We start from the raw sequence: 13039 nt of genomic DNA on the forward strand, positions 1-13039 counted from the left end.
AACTTACCTGGTAAAATAACGGTAAAAAAAAAAATAAATAAATAAATGGTTCCCAATCAGAGGCAGCTGTTTATCGTTGTCTCTGATTGGGGATCATATTTAGGCAGCCATTTCCCCATTGTGCTTTGTGGGATCTTGACCATGTATAGTTGCCTGTGAGCACTATAGCAGCGTCACGTTTCGTTTTGCATTTATTGTTTTCTTTGAGTTTCACTTCATAATAAAGAGGATGGAACCATACCACGCTGCATCTTGGTCCACTCATTATAACGATCGAGACAAAGCATTGAGACATTCTGGAGTGTGTTTAGGTGCTCCTCAGCCAAAGATGTATGAAGTGGTCATACTATACTGTCCTCCAGCAAAATGAAGATGTTATCACAGAGGCCTTCCTGAGCATTTTTTTTTTTTAGACATGATGAATTCCCTGATAGAAAACACTTTATAATAACCATAAGTGGGCTTGTGTAAAATTATACAGAGGCCTAATGTTATGAAGAATCCATATCTAAGGTGTGCTAAGAGAATAATCAAACCAAATGTGCAGTTCACAATTTATTTACTGAATAAATTTGGACAAAACACCAAAATCTGTTACATTTTACAATCAGAACATCCGAGGCAGAATTCCCACCATGCACCACTCCCCTCCAAACAAAAACAAGAGGACTTCTTAAGCATTAGCACCAAATCAGCACCAATGCAAATAAGGGCAGCTCATTCTACAAAACAAAATAAAAGCAATAGTCTGTTTTAAAAGTGACTCAAAATAGCACATTTCCAATAACATTTTCACTTGTGTTTTGACTTTTATAAAAAAAGGTTATTTTGTTTCACCCTGCTAGGCAGGCTATAGCATTCATAGGGTGCATGCCAAGGACTAGTTAATAAAAACACAAATTCAAGTAACATTGAGATACGACAAAACATGTCCACTGGTACCCATTCAGAACAGGACAGTTTTACAGGACCTATGCAGGCAGTAGAAAATTAACATGGGCTACTGCAGACCATGTTACTCTAATAGTATTGTTTAATAACTGGTGTCAAGTTCAAAATCAAATATATTAAGGGGTGACCGAAGTTGGCATGGGTGGTGGGGGCAGAGAAATACTGGCACAAAAGTTTAATTGTTTATTTCTAAAAACTTTGGACAGACTTTTTCCCCATCGCACATGTCCTGTGTCCAAACTATTGCCTTTAATATACATGAAAAAGGAATCTCTGAAAAAGAAAAACCCTGCAATGTTTTGTTTTTTTAAATATATATATATTTATATTTATATAGTTGTTACAATTTAAATAAAATGTTAAGTTTTCCTCTCCTACAAATGAAAATCTAAACTTAAATAGAGAAAGCGAGTCTAGAGAGGTGGAATTGATTGTTCACCTAACCTAACCTAACCTAACCTAAACAAATCAAGTGCATTATGCCATTCGTGGAGGCATAACGAGAGAGGGAGGTTACAAATTAAGGTTAAGCAGAAGATATCAAAGCAGCATTAATAATTTAATGGAATAGCTTAATACAACAAGGTGATATCAGACTTAAAACATAGCCTTATTATTAAATGACAAATTGATGGTGGTGGAAGATAGTTTTTTTAAAGAAATGCACATGATGAGTGGGAGAGAGAAATAAATCTACACAGAAAAAGATGATGAAGTACACACGTTTCTGAAGACATAAAATAGTTTAGTATCCGTCTTGTATGTCAATGAAAGAGCTTTATAAGCTAGGTTCAAAGGTCATGTTAGGTAATGAGAGACAAACACTGAGTGACAAAACAAAAATGAGGTCATCTGTCCTGATGATTGTTGGAACAGAGGAGGTAGAAGTTGGCCCTGACCACAGTTCCAGGGTCAGATATTGTTTAATCCTCATAATGGTTAAGGTGAGGATTGAGGGTTATGTGATCTGATCCTAGATCTTTGGTTAGTGGGTAACTTCTACCTGGGTGTGTGAGAGCGCATAGAGGAGTGGTGTTCTTGTTCTCCTTGGCTGAGGTTTTTGTCCCTTCGTGCTTTCTGTAGCGTCACAACATGGCGTATGTCTCTACTTTTAAAAGCACCACTTTAAAAAAACGAACAACAAAAGATAAGGTTTGCTACATTGTTTGTGACTTGCATGTCCAGTGGCGGCAACTCCTCTTAACAGAAGTCCCGCCCCCAATTATGTTAATACACCATTCGCCACCTGGCTCTGCCTCGAGGTTGGTTTTCCATGAAATGGAAAGAAAAAAAGATGGATACACCTTTTCTGTGAGTGACAATGTTTCACCTGCTAAACAACTAATCTACCTTTAGGCTCTTTCAGAGCGTGTCGCGTTTGTTCCGCTCTGTGGCGTAGTCCTCCCTTTGTGCTCCGTTTCCTGTCTTCTCAGCTGAAGAACTGATCCAGCTCCTCCTCCATGTTCACCTCGGGCACAGTCTGCTCCTGCTCCCCTCTCCCCTGGACCATAGCGCCACCTGCTGCCCCGGAGGATAAGAACCAGGGGTGCTCCAGGATCTCCCGGGACGTGAGGCGCTCTGCGGGCTCTCGGCGGAGGATACTCCGGATCAGACACTTGGCCTTGGGCGTCAGGTTCTCTGGGATGCTGAAGTGGCCCCGGCGGATCTTACTGAACAGGGAGCTGGGTTCTACGTCGTGGAAGGGGTAGCGGCCCACCAGGATGGTGTAGAGCATGACGCCCAGGGACCAGACGTCGGCCGCCTTGCCTGAGTAGCTGCCGCTGGCGTTGAGGATCTCGGGGCTGACGTAGGCAGGGCAGCCATGCTTTTCTGACAGAGAGTCATCATTGCCCTCCAGGATGTAGGTGTCTTCTAGGCTCTCCAGCTTCACAAGGCTCCTGGAGGGAGACAAGAACAGACAACAAACAAATATTAATACCCAGAATCCTCTTATTACAGGAGGATGACTAAATACAAAAATTATATAACCAATATGTTAAATCAATGGACAATGACCCATTTTCTAATTTTAATTGAGTCTGTCCATAAAATCAAAAGAACATTGTGAGTATAGAAATGCTACTGCCGCATGGTTCAAGATTACAGTAAGCGGTTGCCCTCTTCTAGTGGGAGGGCATTGTAATTCACTGTGATGGACATCATCCGTATGTTTTAGATCCATAGCTTTCGACATTAAATGAAGTAGAGCACATAATGCCTGGGGCTTACAGTACATCTAACATTTCCATTCACAGTGATAAGAGCAGTGCAGCTAGCCAGCCAGCATGCATCAGCCTATAAATAACCCAGCTGATTCAATAGACCTCTCCAGCCCAACAAAGAGCAACCATTATGGAAGACTTCAGTTCAGCGGCCTTGAGTCAGCGTGCAGTAAGAACAGTTTGAAAATGGGAATCAAAACTCAAAAGCCTTATCATCATCAGTGCCTTTTAACAGAGAACCATGAAGTCTCTTTTCAAAGCAGACCATCACAGCCATGGTTTTGTGAAAGCTGCTGATCATAATGATGGGTTGTTCAGGGACATCGTGACTGATGAGGGCTCTGGAGTGGCCCAGGGTACACACAGATGATGAGAAAGGGACACTTATGAAGCGCCGCCTAAAGTGTCTCCATCTGTGTGTGAGTGTGTGTCTGTGGAAGTGTGAGGGGCTGTTACACACACACACACACACACACACACACACACACACACACACACACACACACACACACACACACACACACACACACATACTTCATCCATTTTAATTGAGGAGGAGAAGAGCAGAGCAGAGCTGCAGCACTGGCTAATGCCTATTCAGAAAATATCTCTTTACTGTCTGTGACACGCACACATGCACTGATTTTTGCTACGGCTTGACTTTCTGTTAATTATGGGATTTTGTACCGTCCGGTTCACTTGTTTGATTTCAGATAGTTCGGAGTATTCAATCAATGCATTGCCGCTAGAAACCTTTGTAAGCAGCCTGTTAGTAAATATCACTGACAGAGCTACATGCAACATAGAAGTCAGCAATCTCTCTAAGCAGCCATTAGGATAGTGGGGCTGACATAATTCTTAATACTGCTTACATAGCATCTCATGTTAAGTATGACCCACATAATGATGTTAAAAATTAATTAGAACACCAACGACAGTGCTTGTAGAAGGCTGGATTCCAGATCTCTCCTGGCTGACACTGCAGTGGATTCCCAGCCAGTATGACCTATGACCTATAACCTTTCCTGGGAGGCAGTGATAGGTCAATCCAGCCATGATGACATAAGCAGGTCGCCCAGTCTGTCACCATAAACTGCTGTGGCCATATCACCTTACCGGGTAGCCTCTCTCTCTCTCTCTCCCTCTCTCCCTTCTCTGGCCTTCCACTCACTGAAGCTCTGGGACTTGGCTTTTGGCTAGGGTGGCTCTGAATAGCCTGAAATGGCTTCCTCTCCACTCCTCGTCTCCTTTCCTTCATCTGCACTGATTCGAAAGCGCTGGATAGGTGAAGCAGATTCTCGGTAGCCTACCACTGCTTTCAACTTTTACAAAATGTTAAAATCTCGTGCTAGCTTGTTTTCAGATCGGTGCGGATGCAGGAGAAGATATAAGGATAGGAGGAGAGGAAGAACGCCACTTAGAATTAGATGCACCCCTAGACCCTGACTCCCAACCCCACAATTTCTCTCCTAACCCCCCTCTGCCCCCATCAATCATTCAGTGGAGGGTTTGACATCCCACCCTGGTAGGTCCTGTCATGGCAGCCAAGGTCGTTAGACTGTTATTAGATAAGTGTGGTAGTCAGCTCAGCTTCCCTTTTCCATGAGCAGAGCCAGAGGGTGACACTGCCACAAATTCACAAAGATACAGGGAATTTTTCCTCTAAACTGCGCCCGCGCCCCGAGATCGTCGCGCAGCTCCCAGGGACTGCCGCGCAGAAATATCAGCCCACATAGAGAAGCACGAGATTCAACTTCACTCAACTTTCTAGAGCACTGGTCACGTCGATCTCCAAGCCATTTCTAGTCGATTGGCAAACATTTCTGTAAAAAACCCAACGATAAAGCCTTGGATTCCTTTATTTTCTTCTTCGGGCTGTTGGCGGTAGGTGCACCCGATTCAGCTGCCCTGCGAGCTGGGTAGGTGAACTGTTGCCATTCTGAACCATTTCATGTGTCTGAAGGTACAAACTCTACCTTCCCGGCGGGCCCAGAGAGCAAATCAAGTGCACTATAGGCTTACTGTGCACCACAGATTACTGTGTCTGCAGTAACATAGCAGGCATAAAAGAAAACTACAGCAAAGTTGATGATGTGAGATTTCAAAACATTGAAAACCATGACTAGAGAGAGACTGTCAATGAATACATCAAAGAGCTGCTGTTTTTATGTGTAAGTTAATGTTTAAGTTCTTACTCAGCACTGTTAACTCTTTGTATTCAACACTTGTATAAACCATAAAATGCGCATTCTTCCTATTTCCACTCAGCGCTACAACAAGCACTGCAGCAGTAATGAATGAGTAGGAAAGTGTATCTATAGGCCTGCAATGTTATTATTAGCAGATTGGGTCTTTTTTAATATTGAGGAATATTTCCCTTTTCTCATAGTGAATTTGTGCATGAGGCAGAAATAATGCGGTGCAACTCGAGTTTTGCCATCAGCTGGAAGACAGTGTCCCTTTTTGGTCAGTGTTAGTGGAGGAAAGGGAGAGCAGAGGGATGTTGAGAGACGGACCGCTGAGACTGACCATCAGATGTATGCCCCATCAACCCAGTAAAATAAAAATGAAAAGTTAATTATTTAAATGTATGCTCACTCAGCTGTGCCTCACAAGTAATACAACAACAGATCTATTAACGGTGTGATCATAAAGCCTACCTCAAAAAAAAGTATATCATTTAAAAAAAATGTCCCGAACAACAATGCATTGGCAGGGCAATTGAAGGAAAGCCAGGATGCAGTCATAATGTATTGGGCCTATAACTTACAGCACAAACATTACGACAGTACAGTTTTTAATTGGGCAATGTTGCATAGGTGTATGTCTTTTTAAGTAATGTTAAAAACAAATCTGAGAGATAGATCTCGGCTTGCATTTTGACTCAGAAAAGGTTGGTGACCACTGTTCTAGAGTTTTCCTTAACACTATCAACGTTCCCTTTACTGTGGCAATTGTGATCGAATCAACGCAATATTAGCCACTTTCAATGCATAATACTGAAACAAAACTAACTATGCAAGAGATTTTGTTGTAGGCAGAACACATCGGAATAGGATTTTATTGAATTGACATGCATTATTCAGCCCGTACTCTACACAAACTGTAGCGACATAACCAATCAGAGCTGCAGTAGGCCTATAATCAAATAGACCATAACAATATATGGATCTGTGCCATTTACTTTGAACTGGATTGTGTTTACAGCATGAGCGGTCGTGAGTAGATGCGCTTGTTTTGAGATCAAAGTGAGAGCTGCACGTAGCCACGTGTGAACATTTTGTTAATATCCTTTGCTAGCTAGTGAGTTATTAGCCCAGATATATAATTTGTAGTCAGCAATAGGGGAGTGATTGCTTCCTACAAGAGCACAAAACGTGTACATTTCTTTGAAAAGCGAGTCAGGTGAAGAGCTTTTTTTTGTCTTAAAGGGGCAGTGTTGTATTTTGAGACAGGCTTGAATAAGCTAAGTAGCCAATCATAATTTGTCTTATTCTCTGTAATAATGGTATGAGAATAATAACGCATTTCATTTTGTAAAGTGGTTTCTTGCATCAAACAACACAACAACATGTTCAGTCACCTCCTTGTCTGATAGACAAGTGGATAAGCAGGTTAATGTCCAGCCCTGTATGTTTTTTTCCTATAGTCTCATGGAATGTAGGCCTACATTGAACACCACACATTGGCTGCTACTGTAGACTGAATGATAGAACAGCTATTTCCATGATACAATGTTGGACTTCTGCCATAGGAGCAGAATGAGGTCCTGCATAGATCTAGGATCAGCTGGCCCTTCACCAAATGTAACCTTAACCATTGGAGGAGAGCACACCAAGCTGACCTTAGGTCATTGTGTGTCTAGGCTGGGGCATTGAGATAAAGAGCATTCAGTCAGTGCCAGGCTGAATGAGGTGGCGAACAGGCTCAGATCTCCCCGGTAACAGCAAATGCTTGCTTTGACAGAGCCAGTTAAAAAAGCAGCATTAGACTATGTTTTTATCAGTGTTCTCCTGAAACATTATAATGATAAATGTGGAACACACAGAAATGTTGGTCTGATTAATTCGCTTTTATCTCTGCAGCATAAGAGGTTATAAAACCTATATTGATTCTGTTTGCACCTAATAGGCTGCAACATCAACAGTCCACCACCAGGGGTCTGTATATACTAAACCCTGCTCGAGCAGATGTCTGGAGCACTGATCCATTACTCTGTGTCACAGCCTTACATGGTAAATCCCACTCTAATTGAACATCTGTCAGACAGATCTAATCCTGGCATCTCTGCTGTCACTGTCCACCAGTTTAACAGCAGTTCGGCTAGCTGGCATGGGCCCTGATCTGTATCCAGCAGTCACCCTGGTTGTCCCCAAGTCACATTTGTGTGTGTGTACTCCTAGTTATATTGGGTACCTTCAATATGGTAACCTCTGATCTAAATATAAACTACTCAACTCCGTAACTATGTTAAAACAATATTTTACTGTAGTAATTACAGTGCTACTGTAACAGTATAACTTTAAACCGTCCCCTCGCCCCGACACGGGCGCGAACCAGGGACCCTCTGCACACATCGACAACAGTCACCCACGAAGCAGCGTTACCCATCGCTCCACAAAAGCCACGGCCCTTGCAAAGCAAGGGGCAACACTACTTAAGTCTCAGAGCAAGTGACGTAACTGATTGAAATGCTACTAGCGCGCACCCGCTAACTAGCTAGCCATTTCACATCCGTTACACTCACCCCCCTTTCAACCTCCTCCTTTTTCCGCAGCAACCAGTGATCCGGGTCACGGCACCAATGTAACAGTATAACTTTAAACCGTCCCCTCGCCCCGACACGGGCGCGAACCAGGGACCCTCTGCACACATCGACAACAGTCACCCACGAAGCAGCGTTACCCATCGCTCCACAAAAGCCACGGCCCTTGCAAAGCAAGGGGCAACACTACTTAAGTCTCAGAGCAAGTGACGTAACTGATTGAAATGCTACTAGCGCGCACCCGCTAACTAGCTAGCCATTTCACATCCGTTACACTACTACACAGTGTAACTTCATGTAAAGAGTTACTATAGGGTTATGTACACTCATATCTATTTACAAAGAGCATAAGGTGAGAGACTCATTCCTTTCTTCCCCTCCCATCCATCACCCCTCCTCACTCTGTCCCCTTCCTCACCTGTCCTCATTCCTGAAGACAAACTTCCTCAGCTTGAGGTCCCGGAGGACCACGCCGTTGTCATGGCAATGTGCCACTGCTGAGGCTATCTGACGGAAGAGTCTGGCGGCCTCGTCCTCACGCAGCTTCTTGCAGGTACGGACGAAGGAGTGCATGTCTCCGTGGCTCCTCTCGAAGAAGACGTAGGCCCGCTTCTCCCCCAGCAGGACCTCCACCACCTGGTTGATGTGCTCATGTCTGCCCAGGGAGAAGTAGACCGCCAGGGACTCCTGGTAAATGCCTATCTCAAACACCTGGAGAGGCGGCGGGAGAGAGAGAGGGGGGTAGAAAGGGAGGGAGAGAGTTTAGTATCCAATGGAGATGATAGTCATTGTTCAGCACATTGTGTAGACTAGAACGGATGTGATTGTCTATCATCGTGTAGAATAGGGAATCGTGTAAACTCTATAATTCTCCAAGTTCTGAGCGCTTCACCTTACTGAACATGCCTACACCCCCCCAGGGCTCCAGAACCTTTAGACCAATGTTAATTCCATGGGCTGCAACATTTAGAACGCTGCTGCAGATAGAAAGGTAAAACCATAGAGCTACATGGTGACCATTCCATAATCTGCATACTTTTCTATCTGAATGTGAAGATTCTGTAACTTCGCCGCCATTACCCAAGTACATAAACAGATAGAGAGCAGCAGGCTCTGTCTCACCCTGCATTGTGTGTGTGCATGTGCTTCTCAAGGTCTACAATTGTAGCTGGGGTCTACTAATACACATTGGTAGTAAACTGTGAATTCTGAGATTACAAATGTATCTTTGATGTTGCTCGGCAGTAAAAAGGAAAGTACACACTACTGGTCAAAAGTTTTAGAACACCTACTCATTCAAGGGTTTTTCTTTGTCAGTGGAGGCTGCTGATGGGAGGACGGCTCATAATAATGGCTGGAATGGAGCAAATGGAATGACATCAAACACAAGGAAACCATGTGCTTGATAGCATTCCACTGAGCGGAATCAGCCATGAACCCGTCCTCCCCAATTAAGGTAACACCAACCTCCTGTGCTATATATATATATATAGCTTGCTGGCAGTGGCAGTGCCAAAGACCGTAGGCCTAGCCTACTCTTATCACTGTGACACAGTTTAGGGTCATACTCTAGGACTGTGTTCCTGTGGGGCCTGTGTGCTTTTAGCCTAACATTTCTGTTAATCAGGCCAGGTTCATAACATTTTAATGTACAAAATGGTACATGTATCCAATGCTCCAATAATCAAACTGTACAGTTAAGTTAATACTGTACCATACAGGGGTGGGAACAAAGGCCAAAAGGTTGACCTCAATTTGCCCTAAGCACTTGCAAAGCCATCTGCCTACTGCATCTTTCAAACCCTTGGTGATGTGTGTGCTACTGTATATAAGAAAAACAACAAAATTAAGAGTTTGAGATTTAACTACAATGAAATGTATTATATTCATATTGCACTAGAAACACTTAAACAAGATTTTACATAACATCCATTTACAGTAGGAAATAGTGTGTCATTCTGGTAATGAATTAAGCAGAGCACAGGAGAATGAGGAAAACCTTAACATTTTTTACGAGGAACAAAGGCGTTGGTAGTGCTATACGTACTATGAGTTTGGGAGAGTATGGAGCGTGCATGGTGCGTGATTACTCACTCCTTTGTCAACGTTACATCATCACGACCCATACAGCTCTCGAGACACGCGCAAACTGAGCTGCCTGCTTTGCACTCCATTAACTTTTTCCATTACTCTTTCAGTCGTATCCATTTCCAATTCATGCATAAAATATCAGAAGACAAAGTTCGCAGCAACACCGGGTACTTCCATGGGCTAGCATACAGTGCATTATTTATTTCCTGTTGGAGATTATGTGCGTAATTTGCATTCAAAAACGAACCCAGATTGCCTACAGCTATAAACGTGTAACTACTGTAGGCCTATATTTATGGCTCAATCGATACCGAATAAAAATATAAACGCAACATGCAACAATTTCAAAGATTTTACTGAGTTACAATTCATATAAGGAAATCAGTCAATCTAAATAAGTAAATGAGGCCCTAATCTATGGATTTCACATGATTGAGCAGGGTTGCAGTCATGGGTGGGCCGAGACCAACTGGGGAGCCAGGTCCAGCCAATCAAATTAGTTTTTCCCAACAAAAGGGCTTCAATACAGACAGCAATACACCTTAGCCCCCCCCCCCCCCCCCCCCCCCCCCCACACACACACATTTTTTGTGCATATGGAACATTTATGGGATGTTTTATTTAAACTCATGAAACATGGGACTAACACTTTACATGTTGCGTTTATATTTTTGTTCAGTGTTGATGGCTGTACTGTGAGCAAGTTAATGTTTATCATAGTGCTACAGTTCTATTCTAGCTATATTAAACCTGTGTGTGGGACTGGTAGATTGACCAAATATGGTGTTTTATGGTTAGGCTACAGCGTTATCTGCTCGAGATGAATGGAATGTTCATGATGTAACGTTCGCGACAATGTATCTGCTGCATTCTCTCTATGACTAATGCGCCCGTCAATCAACTCAATGGCCTATAAAAACACTTATAGAGGACCCACCTTACATACGAGCTCTTCCCCGGTGTGCAGGTGGGCGGCCCTGAAAACGTGATCCCCCTCCAAGGGCTCGAGGAGTAGGTAGTTACCGATGCAGGAGATACAGTGGGAGGAATCTGGTGTTTCGGGGGGGCTAGGGGATCCTAGGTTAGGACTGAAACTCTGGCTGGATTCTGTAGTCCTCAAGCAAGATAGGCCTAACTCCTCAAAATCGGTCGCTTTGTGCCGTGATCTCCCATAACGCGAGATGTTGATGGGATTAGATATTTGTATGTTCATCAGGATTCCCTAATACTGCCAAACTATCCGGTTGTCTTCTCGTTGACGGCACTTTGGGTTGTAAACTTGAGTAAATAGATTGGTTGTAGTGGTCCTGTAGTTTGTTGCTTCCCTTTAAAAAATATAAAGCTAGATTATATGTTGTGCTACCCTTGCAAGTGCACCTATTACAATGTAATAAGTTTGTTATGTCAAACTCTATCTGTAGGCGAGGCTACTATTGGAGAGCTCATATGTAATACATGTAATGAAATAAGCAATTCTAAGACAACGTTTGCAATGTTTCCTTTATCTACCCAGCCATGGGACTAAAACAAAAGCATTGTTCACTGCACCGTGACGCACGGCAGCCCTTTGCACGAATGATAGTGCTGAATTTGAGCATAAACGCTTTACCAGAGTGCGAGAGACAGCAACGCCGATTTGCAACAAAGGAAACACTCAAATCCTACCGATTGCAGTTTTGTAATGATGATTGCACTACTAGATTAAATATAAGCACAAAAATACCCCGCTAGACTTGAAATTCATTGAATTACATCACACGTTTCCGAAAATACCTTGCAGACAGAGAAGATACAAAGTAACCGCGGTTAAAATCGCACCGAGGTTGCAAACTACGGTAGGCCTATATTTAAATCAACATTAATTCTTGATAGCAAAAGCAATACTATTGCTTTATAGCTACCAGGTCAGTGTCATACGGTCCTTGTTCGTTTAACACATAATGTCCATGCAGCGAGCTTCGGGGATTGCCATCGACCAAATATGGAGAGAAAACCATCCAGAATTCAAAGACCTTTGTTGTGTTCGGAAGTGGATGTCCTTTGCGACGAATTCGTTTTTGAATCCAAAGGAACTTTTGCCGGCTGTTTCAGCTGCTGGAAGTAAAGGATGGCCGACTTTCCAAGGCCTTTCCCTTGATTCAGCAAGACATCCTCTCCGGCGGTGGTGTGTACTTACGTGGCTGCGAAAAATCTAGCTAGTCCATTCAGTGCGAGGTCAGCCGCTTAACACACACCTTTCCTCAGCGCAGGAGCCGACTGCCTGGCGGATAGGCTTCCACACTCACACATACATTCGCTTACACACATACGCATAGGCTACACACAGACCTGCCCCCGACCCGCCTCCCTTACGTCACATACACACACATACAGAGAGGAACCCCATTGGTTTGCCTGCGGATGCCTAACACAATTACCGTCTACTCTACAGTAATACAGCAGTCATGTGAGCTGCATGTACACTACATGGATCTAAATGTACCCACGGCTGGTATGGCTTTAATGTTAATTGGTGGGGGGGGGGGGGGGGGGGGGGGGGGGGGTACATACATTTCCTAATAGAAATGCCATTCATATAAATATATGGAAACATTGTCTAACCAGAAGGGTAAGCCACTGAATACCACCGTGGCAGCCTATTGCATGATTTGAGATATTGGCTGATCTGCCAGGTAATGCATTACATTCAGTAATTTGTATTTATTATGGACCCCTATTAGCTCCTGCCTTGGCAGCAGCTATTCTTCCTGGGGTCTGGCAAAATTAAGGCAGTTACACAATTATACAAATATTACAATACATTTATTACAGAATTCACAACACACTACGTGTGTGCCCTCAGGCCCATACTCCACTACCACAAATCTACAATGCAAAATCCATGTGTATGTGTGTATAGTTATCATGTGTGTGTATGCATGTGTCTGTGCCTATGTTTGTGTTACTTCACAGTCCCCCCTGTTCCATAAGGTGTATTTGTACCTGCTTTTTAAATCTGATTCTACTGCTT

General features: G+C 43.4%; 1 protein-coding gene across 1 annotated transcript; it reads right to left on the reverse strand.

Annotated features, from left to right (window-relative positions):
• Positions 1-542: 542 nt before the first annotated feature.
• LOC129825341 (tribbles homolog 2-like) lies at positions 543-12368 on the reverse strand. The gene is made up of 4 exons (XM_055885363.1): positions 12206-12368; positions 10967-11354; positions 8357-8649; positions 543-2849 (listed from the first exon to the last, which is right to left on the reverse strand). The coding sequence occupies exons 2-4, from the start codon at positions 11240-11242 to the stop codon at positions 2381-2383; spliced, it is 1038 nt and encodes a 345-aa protein (XP_055741338.1). The 5' UTR covers positions 11243-11354; positions 12206-12368; the 3' UTR covers positions 543-2380.
• Between the last annotated feature and the right edge of the window lie 671 nt (positions 12369-13039).

This window comes from Salvelinus fontinalis, chromosome 27, assembly GCF_029448725.1.
Source record: "Salvelinus fontinalis isolate EN_2023a chromosome 27, ASM2944872v1, whole genome shotgun sequence".
Lineage (NCBI taxonomy): Eukaryota > Metazoa > Chordata > Actinopteri > Salmoniformes > Salmonidae > Salvelinus > Salvelinus fontinalis.